Raw genomic sequence first — 19,586 nt, forward strand, 5'->3', positions numbered from 1 at the left:
GAACGCACTACTCGCAGAAAATGAAAATAATATCAGTACTAATATTATAGTTTAAATCCAGATATTGTATTTATATCTGATACCATACTGAACAAGATAATATATCCAAAATATGGGTGCATTATTTTTTCCTTTACAAATAATTCAATATAATTATAATTGAACTCGACCGTGAAACATTAGCTACAGATGCTTACCTGATTCTAATATTCGGATCTGCTTTTGAGATAATTTATGACCCAAGTGATACATTACCAAAGGCATCCATAAAGTACAGACTGATAAAAGTTTCATTATAAGTATAAATATTAATTGGGAGAGGTTGGAAGTACCTTCTTTTGAGAAGAATTATAATTTATTAAATTTTAAATAATTGATAGAGATTTTGTCTTTGACGGCTGCTGTTGAGTTACAATCTTCCCAATAATAATGTAATATTGATTTCATTTGACAGTCGTGAAAATTTTTATTCAATTATATTATAATTTAAGTGTTATATTAGTGTGTATACTTTTTGTAATCAATAATTATTGTCTAATCAAATCTGGTTACGTTTTATATCTGTTATCAAATTTTATCGTTTTTTATCAGTAAATTAATTTTAATTAGCATTTTTAATGAATAGGTTTCAATAACACTAATCTTTAAAGTTTTTTGAAACATATCGAATAAAAGAGTTAAAAAAAATAAAAACTATTACACGCCGTTTCACTCAATATAAAATTAGGTCCAAGTACAACTAAGAAGAATATATGAGATCTATGGCGTCAATATAAAATAAATATCAAAATCGTTCAAGAATTCCGAACGCCGGACTTTTATATATAAAGATAAATTAAATAGTAATATTTATTATCCTAATAAATAGTTAATACATCAAGATCATCAATTCATTAGCGTAATGGTTTAAAGGCGGCATAGCGATGTAAAAAGTCGCAGATTCTGAACCTTTACACAAATGTCATCTTCACTCCTAACACAAGTCCTAAGCTTGAACAGAAGGGTACCTAAATAGAAATATTTATAATTCTTTATGATGGGGCATTTCTAGTTTTCTTAATTAAAAAAAACAAAAAAACATTTATTATTGTATTATCTATTGTTCGGTTGCAACACTTACAAATACCAACAAATATAATTTCAAAATTTTTGATCCAAGCCGTGTTCTACGTGTCTTCTCAGTAATACGTGACTTTGATAGAATATTTAACTGACACATATACAATAAATGAAAAAATAACAGACTATTTTAACGTAACATTAAAAAGAAATAGAACTATTAAGAATTTTATTAAATAAGATCTCAATCGCGTCTTGCAAGCTCATCATATCATCATCTATTATGAGATTAATCAAATCTGAAACCCGAATCTGTTTCAGATCGGAATTGACTATTGGTCTATTTACACTGATTTACAATAATATCAGGCTCATAATATATTATAATGAAATGTATTTGTTTCCTCCAAATCATTATAAACTTTATTTTTATTAGATTAAACATAAAAATAATATTTATATATTTTAATAAAACAGGAAATCCTTAAGGCATAGGACATGTTATCACCATATTACGTTACTAGGATTTTATTGTGGTTTTATTATGATATCGGTTGCGTTCGAGGTCGCGATATTATCGTTTAATATTTTAAATAATAAAACAAATTTGTCTTACATAACAATTACATATTTTCAACAGAGACTGACTTTTATGTACAGATAACAAGGAAATGGATTAGTTGTATAATATTTATTTCATGGACACTTAATATAATAATACCTATAATTTTCGACACGTAATAGGCTTAGAACAAAAAATGATTTCAAATGATTATCAACTCTTGGTCCATCCGTGAGACGCCCTCCGAGAAGGTTAAGGTTATCTTATATTTTTGGGCGAGGGAGATCGCCAGAATCTTTCTTGCACCTGGGTGCAAGTTATGCTTTAGAGACCGGTCGACCAGTAAACATAAGAGTGATTTATTTTACTGTGTCACGCAGACGACTCGAACACAAGAAACAAATGACGAAACTAAAGCACCCATAATGTCACCTGACACGAACGCGAATGATCCTATATAGCCCTTCTCATATAAAGCATTTAAATTTTCAGCTTGAAAGCATTAAGCCCAAACCACCACCAAGTAACGCAAAAACGTGAACTGACCTAGTCATAAGGTTGTTGTGACGGATACATCTCCTCCTACGTACGTGAATATTCCCCATCACAGCGTATTGTACCGCGTGCTTCTCTATTTTATCACCGACATAACTAAAAAAGCGATGAAATGGTGATTATAGTCTGAAAGTCAAGCTATAGATAGATAGTAAAAATAGCGTGCGTAAAGAAATATACGTGCAAGTAAGTTTAAAAATGAATAGGCAGAAAAGAAAGGATTGAGTGAAGAAGTCTGCTTATGAAATCAAGAATAAAAGCACCATTAAAATATAGTTTAGACAAACAGTCAATCACTTTGTCAATTGGTAACTAAAATTTAAATAAAATAAATAAGTTCGAAAGTAACGTATCAACCTATTTATTATTTTTATTTTCAAAGTAAAAATTAAAAATAAAATAACTTTTGTTTAGGGAATATGTGCACCTGTCAAGAATGCAGCGATAGACTAGCCCATATTTATCAAATAAATTTATAAAACAAATGAAAGACATTTTTTTTTCACAGATTTTGATTATATTTGAAATAACTTAGAAGAATTTCAAACTATTCTGTAGGAAGAAACTCGAAACTTTCAGAACGTGATATACGAAATTAACTATAATAATAAATGAGAAATTCCTACGTATCAAAATGACGTTTCATCGTAATTCGATTGTCAACTTTTCATGAGTGAGATACGAAGTGAATTCTTACCGAAAATCACAGTTGAAGTTAGGTCTGGATAACGTTTGCTTTCAACCTTATTCGAACTCGAATTGCGTATTTCACAATAAAATTTTTGGACAGTTCAAGACCTAACCTCCTCCAATCAGACTACGCCTGGCAGGTAATATACCTAACTTCAATAAAAAGTTTATAAAGTTTTATTAATTTTAGATACAAAACTTACGAAATATTTCTCTAATTATGCACAAGGAATTAACATAAAATTTGCATGTTTAACAAATTCCTTGACCATGTTCATTAAAGAAAAAAAAACACAGCACCAACTCATGCAGATATATGTTTATAGGGGTTAAACGGGTCAGGTTCAATAACTCATTGTTTCTTTTCAGCGGAATAGACAATAGGTGATATCAGAACAATTTCGTAAACGAAGGACCATGACACGATTACTTGTTACATTTATTGTTCTGACACAGTAAATATGTAACTCGAACAAATTTGATAATAGCTGACGTAACAATGTAATTTGGAAATATCATAGAGATACGTACTTAGCGCAACGTTGGATATGTAAGTATTACCTTTATAAATATGAATGATTTTTTTTTTGCATTACCAAGGTTTTGGGGATTAAAAGATCAATTTAGTGTCACGAAGATTAAATTATTTTACTACAAAAAAACACACAATGATGGTTGCCAGACTTAATTTGACGATGAAAAAATTCATTGTCACCTGTACAAACAACATATTAATTTTTTATTCAACACTTGTAAGACAAAATGATATTGTATACTGTATCAAATATTGAACAAAAACTTTTTCCGTAGCCCTGACTCAGCTGCGCAAGATACGCGATTATGAAGGTTAGACAGACTGACATCAGATGCTCAATACGTATATTTTTTTAATTTTCAGTATAATGTCCTATGGCATATTACTTTGAGGTTATGCCGACAAAGAAATTGATTTAAAGCTATATTCATTATTAAAAAAGAGCTGTTAAACAATGACGAACATAAAAACATATTGTTTATACAACAATAAGTATAGAAAACCCTGGATTCTGTCACCGAAAAATGAATCAATCATTCTATGGGCAAGGTGTTCGATTCAATAACAGAATTCCTCAAATAATTTTAATACTTTAAGGCATATAACTCGATAAATGATTATACAGATGATAAAATGTATGGAGTTAGTATTTTTCCTCGCGGGATAATTAATAATTAATTTATTATATTTAATAATTTGTGTATAATTGTCGTAACAAATGAGTTTCAACTACACTCAAAATTTGTGGTTTCAAAATTTAATATATTCATGTAAAATAAGTGACTCAAAAGTGATCACAAGAGCCTACTTAAATAAGGTCATTTTAATTTAGAGAAAAGGCCTATGTGTAGGTATACATCATATCCCCTAAGAGAACAATCAAGGGGAACCTATAATATAAGGCTATTCCAATCGAAGAGGGAATAAAGAAAAACAAAACGTAAGATTTTCATATTCCATACAATTTCCAAGTAATTCTGTACACTACAAAAAGTAATAATAATTAAATATACTTAATTGTTGTACCAAATTTACGATAACACGCAACAAAGCGTCAAAATTCGTCAACTTTCAAAACGCAATTTTTACGCAAATCCATATCGCATAATATTCAAGCTCTCGATCAATGGATTCGCGTCAATACGATGTAAAATTTTGTTTACTTGGCTTTTGTCCTCTTGTAGTTATAATAAGCTATAGACCAATTTATTTTATGTAGCCTTATGTAAACTATTTTAATTAATGTATCGAGATAACTACGTTAATCTCTCGTGTATTTACAGTCTGTAGTAAAATATTCCTGTCAACAAAGGTTCACAGAGCAATTTCGAATCGAATCAAAAACATACTTATAACATCACTGATATAAATATATATACTGGTGTCTATGATACCGTAACTACTTAGATAATGGTCACGCGTGTGTACGATTTTTAAATAATAATAATGCTAGTGTTATGGAAGTGTTTGAGTTAGAAGTTCTAGAATATATTTCTTTGGAAATTTCATTGAAATCCGTTCTGCAGGGTTGGCGTGATTGAATAGCATCCATGCAACCAAATGTTCTTAAAATTGTTATTTTGTCACATATTTCATACCAAACCTACTAACTACTACTAGAATAGTTGGGATATTCTAGAAAACATAATACTAATATCATGATTGTAAGTGTCATAACGTATTGCTTTATTGCAATTAAAATCTCTCTAATTCAGCCATGTTGCTTCAAACGTTAAAAAAACCTTCGTATTAAACGTCTCATCATGACACCAACACATATATACGAATTAAAAACTAGCGTAATAAAGGCAATTGACTAATGTCAGGACGTAGTGCAATCGTAACGCACACATATGTAAAACAATTGACCAATGCAATCATTAATGATGTATGACACCATGCAATCATTAATGATAGGGTCATTAAGTAGTGAGTCGAGAAACAGCCAGTAGCCATTTTATTCCAGTAAGATGTATTTATATAAACGTTAGAATACTTCGGAGCGTGAGAGAGACTAAAAAGTCCAGTGTTAAAAAGTTTTTAATGAATTTGATGTATACCTATTTACTAATATTTTCCATCCGAATTTTAAATTGATCCACTTAAAATAAACTATATAAATTACAGACAGTATTCAAGGGAAAAATTGATTATACTGAACTAAATATCAATTAATTCGCCATTCTATAAGTTTAATATGAATTCGCTGTGAATTAACTAATAGGTAAAGTAGGATAATAACCACAGGATAAAAAATGAAGCTTGTCTTTCACTTGACAACTAATAAATTAAAGTATCTTCTTCATTTTATATTTCCGTAGATTTTTCTAGTAACCATAACAGCTGCGCGATACCATTACACAGTACGTCATACATTCAAGGTCATTATTATATCAATGTGATATTATTTTTTTCATATCACTGAACGTTATTTGAACAACTTACGAATTGCTATAAGTCTTACACATGTACATCATAATGTATTGATAACACCGTCATATCACTTTCCATTTTACTTCCTCGAGGGGCATATTAAAAAAAGCTTATGTCCTTTCCCGAGACTCAAACTATCTACATACCAAATTCTATCTAAATTGGTTTAGGTAAAAGATTTAATTTAGCACAATGATTTTCTAGTAAACAGATATGTTATTAACGCGCAAAAAGTGACGACTAGAAAAGGTCCTAATTGAGACGATTTCCTTTAGTCGTTTTACGTAGTAATACGTTATAATACATCATAATTACATAGTAATACGTTTTGCGTAATTAAAACATCTAGTTATCCCTTTTACTTATTGTTTTTATCAAGCTATCCTTTTTACTTGTAACGAAATGTAAAATAAACGGTCCCCGGCGCGGCACACTTTTTGCTGTTGTTTAGTATGGGTATAACATATCTGTTTATTAGAATATCATTGATTTAGCATTTACAACATTAGTATAAATAATTTACTGTTATTTATAGTCGGTATTGTAAATAACGTTATAGGTAACATTTTATTCAAGTATAGATTTTTGAATGAATAGGTAAAAGGTCAAATGTTTCACCTGACGGTAAGTAGTCACCACTGACGTATATTATGTCATATAAATTTAGGACAGATTATCCTTAACACGGGTTATTTAACTAGCCTAGCTAGGATAGCCAGTTACTTGGTCTGTGTTTCTTATGATGACTATGTAATAATACATTGAGACTTTTGTCATAGTTCAACCATGTAATTGTTTTTGTTTAAAATGTTATTTTTTTAAATAAAAATTTAAGTTTAAAAATAAATACAAAATTTGACTCTTGCAGTAATAGTAAATATTTCTTGAATAGTGCACACAAGATGAGAAAAATCATACTCCAAAAGGACATAGTTAAATTTATAAAGACTCATTGATGATACGGTAATGATTATGTAAACGTGCTTGTAAAAGCCTACTCGAAAAGAGTATACTTTGATTTTCATTTTAATCAACATTTATTATTCACTAGTCAAGATCTAAACACAAAAAAAAACAAGATAAATTATCACACTCATTGACTTACTTTGAACTTGGAGAACATACAAATCCACGTGATCCAAGAAGATCCAATTTCAAGGCAAGAGCTATGAACGGAGAACACGACAGTCATGAAGAAAATTTCTAAAATGACTTCTAGAACGTTCTAGAAAAGAACTTAGTCGACTCTATAAATACGCACTTTACAATTCTAATAGATAAATCCACTCACTTGGTGATCGTAGCGTACATAACATCGACGGGCACTCGGTATGGCAGCGTAAGCAGGGAAACGCAACGCATTCCCCGCTGTTTCATAACCCAGTTCACGATGCCGTTGTTGGCAGTCTCGATAGCGTTTTGGAATATCGTCGTTACTGTGTCCGGGAGATCGTCTACGAGGGCATCCTAATAAAAAAATATACCCTTAAAGTTCGATTATATTCAACTAACCAGTCCGGTTCGCACGTGTGGACATTAGTTTTTCTTTAAATATTTTTAACTTTCATTTATTTATTTTTTCGACATGTTTAACAATTGTCGATCTATTTCAACTTATTTGCACAAAACCCTTTATAGATGATACACTTAAACTTCCTCATGAATATCCTCTGTCTATTTGTCAATACCGCATGAAAAACTGTTCAGTAGTTTTAGAGTTTATCACGAATACACGGACAGACACAAGCGGCCAGGGGACTTTTTTTTATAATATGTAGTGATTGCGACATCTTTCACCGAGAAAAATGAAAGAAAATTAAATAATTGTTTTATTTAGTTTTGAATACATTTGAAACTCACTGCGATCTCTTCGTGGTAAAGATCGAAGTAAGAGATCAAAAAGAATGATATTTCGAACCAAAATGTTCAACATTCGGAATAATGTAAACAATAATAAACGCGCATGTGTCAGTTCGTTTACACGACCATTGTCAACAAAATGTACGAGCAAACAAAGATTAACTGTGATCACTACAATTGCTTAATCTTTATTTATTCTAAATGCGTGAGGTATTAATAGTAGTCCACTAGTAATGTGTATATTGATATTACTGATTGTGTATATATTTATGTTAAGTTGCATCTGTATTAAATGCTTTTATAATTATTTTAAATACGAATACCAAAAAGGTTTTCTGTCCAGTCAAATTTGGAGTGTTGCCATTATAAAAAAAGAAATATTTCGATCAAGTTTTGTCAAGATTTGTGAACGCCATACAGACTAGCTATTACACCAAAGTAGATTAATTTTCATACTTGATTAGTTAATAACTTGATTTAAAAATTTGTTACAAATTTTACCTGTCTGTGCGCCTTGCACTCTTCGCATTCGGGGTCGTATTCGTGTGGAGTGTCATCTAGAACATCTTGTAACTGGTATGTGGACTGCACTGCTAGACATCTAGGGCAATATTTTGTTGCATGAGTATACTTGAATGTATTCAAATATACTTACGAAATATAGACAAGTATTGCACAATTGATGTGTTCAAAAGAATTGAAAAATGTAAGGAGTTTATTGCGTTCGATTAATACCGTTATATTTTGTAACTGGCGACTGGACCCGGCTTCGCACAGATGCAATGCTGATACTTAATACAATAGAAAACGTCTAAATGATCACTTTATCTTTACTATATTGTCCAAGTGTTTTATACAAAAACCCTCCCCTCGAATTACTCTATCTATTAAAAAAAAACCGCATTAAAATCAGTTGCGTAATTTTAAACACACATAGGGACAGACAGCGGTAATCGACTTCATTTTATACTATGTTATAATAATAAATAAAATCCGTCACCCGGCATAAGCATTCCTACCTTCGTCAACAGAAGGGCTGTCAAATTAAAACAAAAAACAAAGTCTAGTAATTTCGAACAAAAAAATATCTAGCATTATTATATAGTACACATCAATCAATGCAATAAAATTTAAACACTGTTATAAAAATATGTATATTCCAATACACTTACCTAGTACAAGATATCATATTATTTCTGTGCAAGAAACGTAAAGCGTCATCGAATCCCTGCTTGCACATGTTACTGAGGACCTCAGCGTTCGGTGGAAATAGAATTCGAGCGAATCGATTCATGTTCTGCTTCGACAACTCGATACTGGTATTTGCTAAATTTACCTGAACCCAAACATTCATCATTACTATGTAGAAGACTTTTTAAAAAAAAAAAAAACAAGAAAATATGCCTTTTTAATAAATGTCTTGAAACTAACTAATTAATTAGTAAATTCTGATATATTAACTAGTAGTTTATTTTGTTTAATTATCAATTTCCTTTTTTCGTTGCAAAGGTCGGTATAACATAACTACTTAGTAAAACTATCTACGAAGGTCTTCTAAGCAGTTAGGTCATGATAATCACGCTGTGATCACGTACCTTATATAAATGGCAGAGTATGCCATTAAGTCTACGTTTATAGTTACCTAATATTTACTAGTTATATAAGGAAATTAATGAAGCAAAATAGTCTAAACTAAATTTCTATGTATCTAACTCACTATAAATAACTTGTTTCTTTTGTATATGTCACAGCCAACTGGAAGCCATTAGCCATTTAATGGAAAACTTAGTTACATTATTAAACGGCGACGTTCAACCAGGTGTCTGAATTATATAAGCCATTTTGTTCATAGAAACCTTTCCTCATCCTCTATGAATAGATGATGAATTGAGTGACGTCGTTCAAAATACAGTCAAAGTCAAAAATCTTTATTTAAAATAGAAGTGATTACACTCTCTTATTGACAGTCAATAATCTACCAGCAGTTCGGAATTTAACACCTCAGACCTAAGAAGAACCTAAGAAGAAGTTGAACGGTGCCCCTTGAATAAAGCGTTTAGGCATTCCAGTGGATGGTTAATTTTAACCAGTTTACTGCGACATATCTTTCATATTACAATTGAATTTGTACAAAACATGAAAAAAGAGCAGATTGCTGCTTATGGCTACATCTTATACAAACGAAATGTAATTTCAGTAAAAACAGTTTACATTTAAACATAGGTAACATTTTAATGTGTCGTTAAACTATGCATAAATATGATTTTTAACTTCAAAACTCGTACTAAATTTTAAATACTTACGTGAAATAACTGTGAACTTAAGTCTCTGGGGCAGATATCACTCTCGCCGCAGAACGGGCTGACGGTAATCGTGTTTTCGTCTAATACGGGCAAATTATCACTAAATCCTCCATCCATGTATCTTATACCGTGAAAACGAGGCGGCAACATCCCGGAGAAAACTGGGACGAAACATGACGCTAATAATGCCTGGCGGAGAGAAAATCAGCTATAATTCACATTCAATTTTATATCTAAATATACAATATGAGCAGGATTATAAAAAAAACCGCATTGAATTTCTCTCAAGAGTGTAATTGATACTACATATTAGTAGTATTTGTATTTTTTATTTAAAACTTAATTTGTATGCGGCGGTTTATTTCATGAGATGGGGGCAATTCATAACCTGGGCTACAGGCAAGGTCTCAGCCTAGGTTTTTAATATAGAAGGCGCAAAAAATGTTTGATTCATTCAGGTACCTAATAAAAGTAAAGTATGAGAGGACTGTGACGTATTTACTTACGACGATAATCAATTATAACATTTGTTAATAAATATCTTTTGTTAATAATCTCATTAATTAAATGGCAAAGAAGTCAATAAAATTAAAATATAAACGCCTTAATATAAAATGTAAAAAAATGTATTTTTCTTTAAGAAAACTCACTTGTAACAAATCTTCTCTAGAAGGAAATTCAGATACAATTACATTCTGGCCATCGTATACCCTTGTTAGGGAAATATGTAGTTTGCCACTGACAATCTTGTGAGCGTCATGAGGTAGGTACTTTTGCATGCCTTCCAGCAGAACATTTTGTATATTGAAGGAAGGGCTAAATGGGCCGAGAGACCCTGCCCTCGCTTCTTCTACTACTCTCAGGACATCACTAGTTATTTCACCTAAAATAATGTAGGAAATTGTAAAAATTGTTTATTAATTTTAATAAGTAAAAATACTACATGTTTACGTCATACATACATTGTTTAAACTTTTACACTTACAATACGAGTTTTTGATTGATATTTTTAATATATACATATGTATATGTAAAAATTAATTAAACTTTTTAATGAAACTATTAATTGCTATAAAACCCATAAGGTATAATACACAAGTCATTTTTTTTTTAAATAATGGTGTAATATTCTTAATATTATACAAGAAATGATGTAATTTATAATTGCTGGATGTGAAAATCAACTGATAATTTTAATGAAATTTATAACTATGTTGAAGTCAAATAAAGTTGACATGAAAATCTAAGGAACCTTGTATATTACTATTATTTAAATTGACTAAATGAAGATTTCTTAGATTGAGAAAAATCAGAATTAAATTATTATTTTTGATTTATCTTTTAAACAAACAAACTAGATTCTTTATCATGATATTAATTTTCTGTAGCAATTAGAAATAATATTTAACACTATACAGTAAATATGCACAAAGGATATATCAATATTGATTTAATATGACCCAATAAATAAATATCAAGGACACAATATTAGGTATAATACAGAGAAGCATTTGAATAGAATATAGGTATTATTATTAAATTTAAAATGGTCAAATTTTTAAGTACCTTTATTATATAAAAAGATTTTGCAGTTAAGACTTTTATAAATTAAGGAATTGACATAGATAAGGAAGTGTAATATGCACTTTTAAATTAAAAAGAACTTTTTTAAGTTTGAATCATTTACATAGAATTTGAGTTAAAAAAAAGCTATATATATTTCTTAAAAATTAAATAACAAATAATAAAAAAACATTATTTAGATAAGAGTCTATATATTCATATCAGAAAAAAATATTAAAAATTTAAGTAAACATACATCTGAATATTTTATAAAGTTTATTTTATGAAGCACAGGTTATTGCAATAAATTGCAAAAGAAGTTACAAAATGCTACAGTCTATAATTTATTAAATAGTAGTTAATTCCATAATTTACTTTTGGTTCGTTTTTATTTAGTTAAAATTTAGAAGTTGCTTATCATGGCACAATCATTAAAGACGAAACGAAATAATTTTTAAATTATATTTTTTAACTCACCTATAGGAAGTTCACAGAGCAAGCAACAAGCCGAGACAGCCCCAAAAGAGGCTCCCGAAATCTTGCCTAGAAGCAAATGCGGAGCATATTTTTTAAGACACACTGCAACTCCGACATGGTAAATACCAAGAAATCCACAACCGGCAAAGGATAAGTTCATTATTATTTACGCATCCACCGTAAATTAAAAAATTACACTATGAACTATGGTTCACTAGTCACTCGTACAATAAAACTTCAAATAAAACTGATATTTTATATCGTAAAAAAAATCACAGGTATATTTAATATGAAAAAAAAACAAATATAACGTATTGCACACAAAAAGTTATAAGAACACGTCCGACGTGTTCCAAGTTCTAATATAAAATATAAATAAACAACAATTTTGTGCCACAATCCAAAATATCTATGTTAATTATAATATGACAGCTCACAGCACACAGAAGTCAGAACGTATGGGCCACAGAGTACATAAACACCAGACATCAGCTGCGTTTGACGTACATTAATTTTACTAAGAATAAGCAAGTGGTGCCAGACTGGTTTTTGTTGTTGAAACGTTGAGTTTTGAAACAAAAGCAAAGAAAAATGAGTTTGATAAGTATAATTATATAGTTTCAAAAAAATATATTCATCGCGTTCAAGGTGTCTTTAATAATTTTTTTCTTAATTTAATTTACAAAACTACTTCTCGGTTCTCTTAATACTATTTATTAGATCTGATATAATTAAAGTATGTATGTATTTTTTAATAATTGATTTTTTAATGTTTTTTTATGTGATAGGTACATACGAGCAGGAGGCTCATCTGATGGAAAGTGACTACCACCGCCCATGGACGTCTGCAACACCAGGCGGCTTGCGCGTGCGTTGACTGCATTTAAGGAAGGAGTACGCTCTTTTCTTGAAGGTTCCCATGTCGTATTGGTTCGGAAAAACCAACGGTGAAAGCTGGTTCCACAAAGTGGTTGCGCGAGGTAGAAAATGTTTTAGAAATCGCGCAGTTGTGGATTTTCGGACATCGAAATGGTGCGGGTGAAACTTCGAATTTTGATGAGATAGACGAGGGTGAAATTTAGCAGCCGGGATTAATCCGAACAATTCCTCGGAACATTCCCAGTGAAAAATTCGGTAGAAGATTCAGAGTGATTCAACATTGTTACCCAATGCCAAATGATCAAGCAGTAGGGGCATCCCTGTTCAGGTGGTGTACGTCTTGAGCATGGATGCCCAGAGAGGGATTCTCCATCGCATTTGCTGACGGTACCCTCCTGGAGTAATGACACCAAATTCTGCACAACCATGTCCTGGGGGGAGAGGGATCGGGCCTCCGGAACTCTCACATATCTGACGAAAAGCGGTAGCATAGCTACCATTTACGTCGATGTTATTTTATGTTACTCCAATTTTAACTGAGAGAGTGGTACTTCCCCGTGCGTGTCAGCTCATTCCGCTGCATCCGAAAGGCATCCACTGTAAACTAAATAATTTAGAATCGTTGCGTTTGGTATCCATGCCAAATTTAATAATTATATATCTATCTGTATTATCTGTGCTGAATTTTTTTTTCTTGTGTATTTTGTTGTATCTAGACTCTAGTGTCCACTGTCTTGTGAAGTTGTGAGTTTGATTTATGACAAATGACAACATTGGATTTAGCATAACGCTGAATAAAATAATTTGTTTATTAAATTTCAATATTATTGAATTTTAATAATTTAAAAATACTACCATATTAAATTTATAAGTAGAACAATGACACGACATGCAAGAAATTGCACTGCTGGTGCAGTTTATACTTACCATGAGAAAAAGAAAGATGCTGCTGCTTCTGGATATGGGACTCAGAGCGAAAGAGTTGGTAAAGATTCTGTAAAAAGTTTCGATTGTTGTAGTCTAACATTACAGCCTTGTAGAAATCCGGTCGTCACCAAAGAAGGTTATTTGTTCGATAAGGAAGCTATATTGGAATATATCATAACAAAAAAGAATGAATACACACGAAAATTGAAACAGTATGAGAAACAATTAAAAAAAGAAGAAAATGAGAAGAAAGAATTGGCTGCAGCTGAAAAAGAGGCAAATTTGGTTAAATTTATGAGCAGGGAGAAGACTATATCAAACAACAAATACTCAGATGGATCCCAGCCATCAAGTTCTGTGTCGAATTTAGCAAATGGCAAAGATAAAGAATTACCTAGTTTTTGGATACCTTCTCAACTTCCTGACGCAAAAATTACAAAACTTGAAAAACCTGATCCTACTGTTTATTGCCCAATAAGCTGTAAACCTTTGAAAATGAAAGATTTAATCGAAGTCAAATGGACATTAGTTAATGATCCTGATGATAAAAAGTCACTCATAGCAAAAGAGAATAGGTACATGTGCCCAATTACACATGATATATTAAGTAATGCAGTGCCATGTGCAATTATCAGGTAATATTAAATTTAAAAAAAAAGAACTCCTTGTGCATTTATTCTTGAACAAACCAATAAGTTGCTCTGCTACAATTTGCAATACAAATTAATCTGTAATTTATCTATTTTTATTAATTTGCAGCACTATTAAAATTCTACTCCACTTCAGTTTGAATTTTATCCTCATTAATTTTACAATGATAGGCAATGATTTCATTGCCCTTTGTGATTTTTTCTCATCTATACATATCAGAGATGATTTAAAATCTCAAGCAATTATAAATATCAATATTATTGTTGCTTTTTTTGTCTTTATTGTCACTATGGTTGATTACATTTTAGATATATACATTTTCAAATATAATTTCTATAAGTCTTATTATTAAGTGAATAAATAAATTTAGTATTGCATGCTATATCAATTTCAGAACTAGTGGACATGTTGTTACCATGGAATGTGTTGAGAAAATAATTAAAAAAGATTGGCTTCATCCTCTTACTGGTGAAAAACTCAAAGAAAAAGACATTATACCACTACAAAGAGGAGGCACAGGATATGCTCTCACTAACCAAAATCTTGAAGGGAAGAATGAACGACCAGTACTTCAAGCTTAAAATTAATTGCTTTTTTTCTAGAATAAGTAACTTCAGTACCTATTTTGTTCAAAGCTCTCAAAATTTAGAACATGAATAAATAAAAAAAAACATAATATTTGGTGTCAATAAAACAAATTTCAGTGTATAAATCTATAATAACAAAATATTATTAAAATATAATTATGTTTATTAAATTGTCTAATCTTAATCATTTTATTAGCCTAAGAATTAAATGAAAATAAATCTAATTGAAAATCAATAGAATTGTTCCTAATTGCAGTCTCTGATGTCAGTTCATTGCCAAGGGATTCTAAAAAGTTAATAATAGATTGACCTTGATTTATTGATATATCACTTGTATCCATTTCATTATTATCGGTGTGTATGTTTGGGATTGCAGATCCATCTTTGACGTGTAACAATGCTGGTTCAATGAGTGTGTCAGATTTTAAAAAGTCATCTGTTTGGTCACTAATCAAACTATTACACTTTGTAAAACTCTCTGACTGGTCACTAGACCATACTTTAGGTGACTTATAACTAAGTGGTTCAGTACTATTTACAGGTGTCTTATTTGTGTCTACAATTTCTTGTTCATTTTGTGTCTTTTCTGCACACATTTCAATCTCTTGTGCCAATTTGTTCAGTTGTATAGGGCGTATTATTTCAACCTCATATTTCGCCATCTTTTCGGGATTTATTTGGAATTTTCTGAACACAGTTGATGAAGATTTTATTGGAGAGGATCTGATATCGAAATGCGTGCTACGAAATTGTATATGAGCAGGTTTAGATTTTACAGGCATGGGCACAGTGTCTTGTACCTTCTCTTTGTTATCATCATCTTTTAATACTACATTATCTAGATTTTTTGTATCTAAGCTATTTTCAGTCTTTTCTGTGTCACTTAATAAAGCAACTATATCATCAATTACTACACTATCTCTCTCACCTTCTGGAGAAAGTTTTATCTTCTTTCCACTATCAATTTGACTCAACCATTCTAATGTATGCTTTCTATTGTCATTGTTATTTACATAAATGGGGAGTTTATCTGACATTGTTGTGTTCACACTTATATTATCATCAATGTTTGGTATTTTAATATGTATATTAGGTTCTAAGATTTGAGTGTCATCAATTGTTTTGAGTAAGCATTCATTTGTCTGTTTAATACTTGGTGGTGGATTGTGAATGCAGAAACCATTTTTGTCTTTTTCACAGTTAAGTGCATCAATATTTAAATTGTATTTCCCTGGGTTTATGCCCAATAATCTGGAATATAAAAACATTATACAATTATTACATCAATTACATTATATTGTTTTGATTATTAATCACCATAAGATAAAAAATAGAGGCATGTTAGGTTAATGTTGTCTAAATGGAGATTTTTCAAATGTAAATACATAGTTCCAGTATTTAAAAATAAATTGTACCTGCCAATATCATCATTGATTATACTTGGTTTTCCATTTGTATTGCCATCAGATTTCAATAAACATGGAATACATGATTTTAACTTATTAACAAATTGATCTAGCTGCTGTATGAAGTTGTTAGCCCCATCTTCTACAGAGCCTGTTTTCACAATAGACAGTAGGCATTGGAATAAGTCAGAGTGAAGCTTTGATGGTAAATGTGTTGGATGGTGCTCATAGTGCCTGTGAAGACGATGTGGACTGCTGAATTTCTAAAAACAAACAAGATAATATTTATGTAGATAAACTTTAAAAACTACATGTTTCATATTATTTCTACTGGTTAAACAATAATTTTGTATTTCAAACTTATTTTTATTCAAATAGATATTTATAAACAAACATAAGAAATAGTTTAAAATGAAAGAGGAATGATTTAACAACCACAAATGACATTAAAATGTATTAAAAAGGGCTAGCTAATGAAATGATCAGCTGTCTATATACCCAGTACTGTTGGAATTTAATTCAAATAACAAGACTCACAGAGGTACATTGGAGGCATGAAACTATTTGTCCATTTTTTCGTTTAGGCTTATTTGGTGATTCTTCAGCAATCATATTCTTCGGCAACTTTACTATTCTACCACTACGAGTAACTTTTGTCTGGAACATGAAAAAGTTTTAGTATAACTATGTAGTTTTAGGCATATTATTTGAGATTTTTTCCATTATTGTATTTTCAAAAGAAAACACTTTGTGTGTATCTCATCAAAATATTGATTTCATAATTAAAATAATACTGTTAGTATTCATATAAATAAATAAATTACAAGGTGAGTGAACTAATCCTAAATACAGATATACATAAATAATTTGTTTACATGTACATTTCTGTTTAAATTTATCTAAATAATTACTGTATCATTTATATGCTATAAACAGATATTGCATTATTATTCTTTGTAAATATAACTTTGATAGAATTTTAATACATTAATGTAGAAAATACATATAACTCTATTTCAAACAATATGACTTTACTTCAATATGAATAGTAAGGCAATATTTATAGATAAATTGCGAGTACAATGACGAAAAATTATTATCGTTCTAATTGTTTCACAATAACCATATACAATACGTAGTGCATACCTCAACTTGTATTTTTTGTTCATCAATTGCTTCGGTCTCTTGTGGTCCTATTATTTTTACAATGTCCTTTTTAACTTCAACCTTTTTGTGTTTATTCATTTTGTTCTTGCCCACAACAGCCAAGTCTTTTGGTGAAACAACTCTTAAATAAAAATAAATAACATGTGTATCAAACATTGATTTTTGGTATGTTGTTAAGCAAGTAAACATTGTCACAGGCAAAATTCTATAGATTAGAAGTCATTACATGCATTTGTAAATATTACAAAACTTACTTGTAAATAAACTTTGTATTTGTAACAGGATCATATGTGGGCTCAGGTGGGGAGTTTTGTGGATTACTAAATATCTTCAATGCATGATTAACAATCTTCATCTGATCATCACTTAATTGGTTAAGACTGAAAAACGAGAATAATACATACATTTTAATTAATCAATCTTTTGTAAATTTACTTACTAAATATTTACTTTGAATAAAAGTGTTTAACTTTGTTACAAATGGTGTTAATGTAACCGATATGTGTATTAGGCACAAGTATTAGGAAGAGACAACTGTGTGCACACCCAAATTGCTGCAAGATATCTTTGTTTATTTAGAATTATATTATATATGAAAGTAATATCACTTTAATCACTTTGTGATATTTGTTAAAGTAAAAATAACAACAAGTCTGTTTAATTTTAGGATGTGCTTTTTTATCTCTTTATAAATAGACACAACAACTGTGTTTCGGTTTAGTAGTTATTGACGAGCTTTATGTAATCAAATAATTTAGGTCATGAACAAAAATGTTCCAAGCATGCAAATTTATGTGTTATTAACTGGGTGTACACTAGTTATCATAATTGAATAGAAATTCTCACCTATGATATGTCTCGCCTAACTTAAGCAATTGAACTGATGTGTGTTTTGATTTAATTGATGTACTGAAATAAAATAAATTATTAAGAAAAACAAAAAAAAAATTGCCATATTTTAATTGAATATTGAATAACATACTTTTCTTTTGGTTTAATCTTTGGCAGTATTTTTCCATTCTGGGAGCGTATAACATTCGGTAAGTCTTTTAATTTAACTATTTTACTGTTAACATCCAATTTAGGCACAGGATTTGGATTCGGACTCGGATTATTGGCAATGTACACAGGTTTCAACACAACATTATTTGCAGGTGCTATCATTTGTTTACATGACTCAGTTTTGGTTTCACTTTTTGGTAAAAGGAAACTTGCAAGTTTTAAGTTATTTCCGACGACATTGCATTCAGCTTTCTTCAAAATTCTTGGCTTCGAACTGTTTTCAGTTCCGTTAAGGTTAGTTTCTAGTTTGCCGCTATTTTCGTAAAATCTTTTTAGGTTTTCGCTTACTGGTTTTTCTATACATTGGCTATTTGGAGTAATAATATATGATCTTGCCTGTAAATAAAAGTACTGTTATAATTTTCCTTAAAAAGCTAACGAATAACTAATGACTAATGCAAATAAAAGCTACCTGATTAGCACTAGGATTTTCAATGAAATAAACTGGTGTGTATTGACATGAATTGATGATTATATTGTCTGCTGGCGTGTCCATTTTTATAAATAATAATTTATAAAACAATAAATAGGTTTACTACATAACAATGCACTTATTTTAACAAAATAATCGAAAAGAAAATGCAAGACTATTTTTTGTTGTGCTTTCTGACGTTTAACTTTCGGTTCTGTAGTCTATTGCGATTTCGCCGCATCGTATTCATAACCACTTGAAAATTTGTATTTAAAAATTTTAGATTTCTTGTTACAGCAGTCCACACTAATAATTAATAATCATATTTTAATATTATGCTTAAGATTTAAAGTATTTATATATTGTAAAATAAGAAATCATTTCATAACTATTTTTAAACGAAGTATTTTAAAAAGTAAAGAATACTTTATGGTTTCCCTAAATATGATGTATTTATA

At 30.2% G+C, this 19,586-nt stretch overlaps 3 protein-coding genes across 3 annotated transcripts in view; 1 reads left to right on the plus strand and 2 right to left on the minus strand.

Annotated features, from left to right (window-relative positions):
- LOC124544096 overlaps nucleotides 1-12,498 on the minus strand; it is a 32,173-nt gene extending 19,675 nt beyond the window's left edge. Inside the window, exons 1-6 of the mRNA XM_047122527.1 lie at nucleotides 12,038-12,498; nucleotides 10,648-10,880; nucleotides 9,998-10,186; nucleotides 8,867-9,030; nucleotides 8,196-8,295; nucleotides 7,126-7,301 (exon numbers count right to left, since the gene is read on the minus strand). Of these exons, the coding sequence (XP_046978483.1) occupies nucleotides 7,126-7,301; nucleotides 8,196-8,295; nucleotides 8,867-9,030; nucleotides 9,998-10,186; nucleotides 10,648-10,880; nucleotides 12,038-12,197 (1,022 nt within the window). The 5' untranslated portion in view covers nucleotides 12,198-12,498. The remainder of the gene's footprint in view (nucleotides 1-7,125; nucleotides 7,302-8,195; nucleotides 8,296-8,866; nucleotides 9,031-9,997; nucleotides 10,187-10,647; nucleotides 10,881-12,037) is intronic.
- A 1,129-nt stretch (nucleotides 12,499-13,627) lies between these two features.
- Nucleotides 13,628-15,260, plus strand: LOC124544107 (nitric oxide synthase-interacting protein homolog). Its single transcript, XM_047122544.1, has 2 exons — nucleotides 13,628-14,478; nucleotides 14,889-15,260. The coding sequence occupies exons 1-2, from the start codon at nucleotides 13,796-13,798 to the stop codon at nucleotides 15,073-15,075; spliced, it is 870 nt and encodes a 289-aa protein (XP_046978500.1). The 5' UTR covers nucleotides 13,628-13,795; the 3' UTR covers nucleotides 15,076-15,260.
- Nucleotides 15,261-15,278: 18 nt separating this feature from the next.
- LOC124544106 lies at nucleotides 15,279-19,339 on the minus strand. Its single transcript, XM_047122543.1, has 8 exons — nucleotides 19,129-19,339; nucleotides 18,637-19,052; nucleotides 18,501-18,563; nucleotides 17,909-18,034; nucleotides 17,634-17,775; nucleotides 17,025-17,144; nucleotides 16,497-16,750; nucleotides 15,279-16,332 (listed from the first exon to the last, which is right to left on the minus strand). The coding sequence occupies exons 1-8, from the start codon at nucleotides 19,210-19,212 to the stop codon at nucleotides 15,279-15,281; spliced, it is 2,259 nt and encodes a 752-aa protein (XP_046978499.1). The 5' UTR covers nucleotides 19,213-19,339.
- Between the last annotated feature and the right edge of the window lie 247 nt (nucleotides 19,340-19,586).

This window comes from Vanessa cardui, chromosome 4, assembly GCF_905220365.1.
Source record: "Vanessa cardui chromosome 4, ilVanCard2.1, whole genome shotgun sequence".
NCBI lineage: Eukaryota > Metazoa > Arthropoda > Insecta > Lepidoptera > Nymphalidae > Vanessa > Vanessa cardui.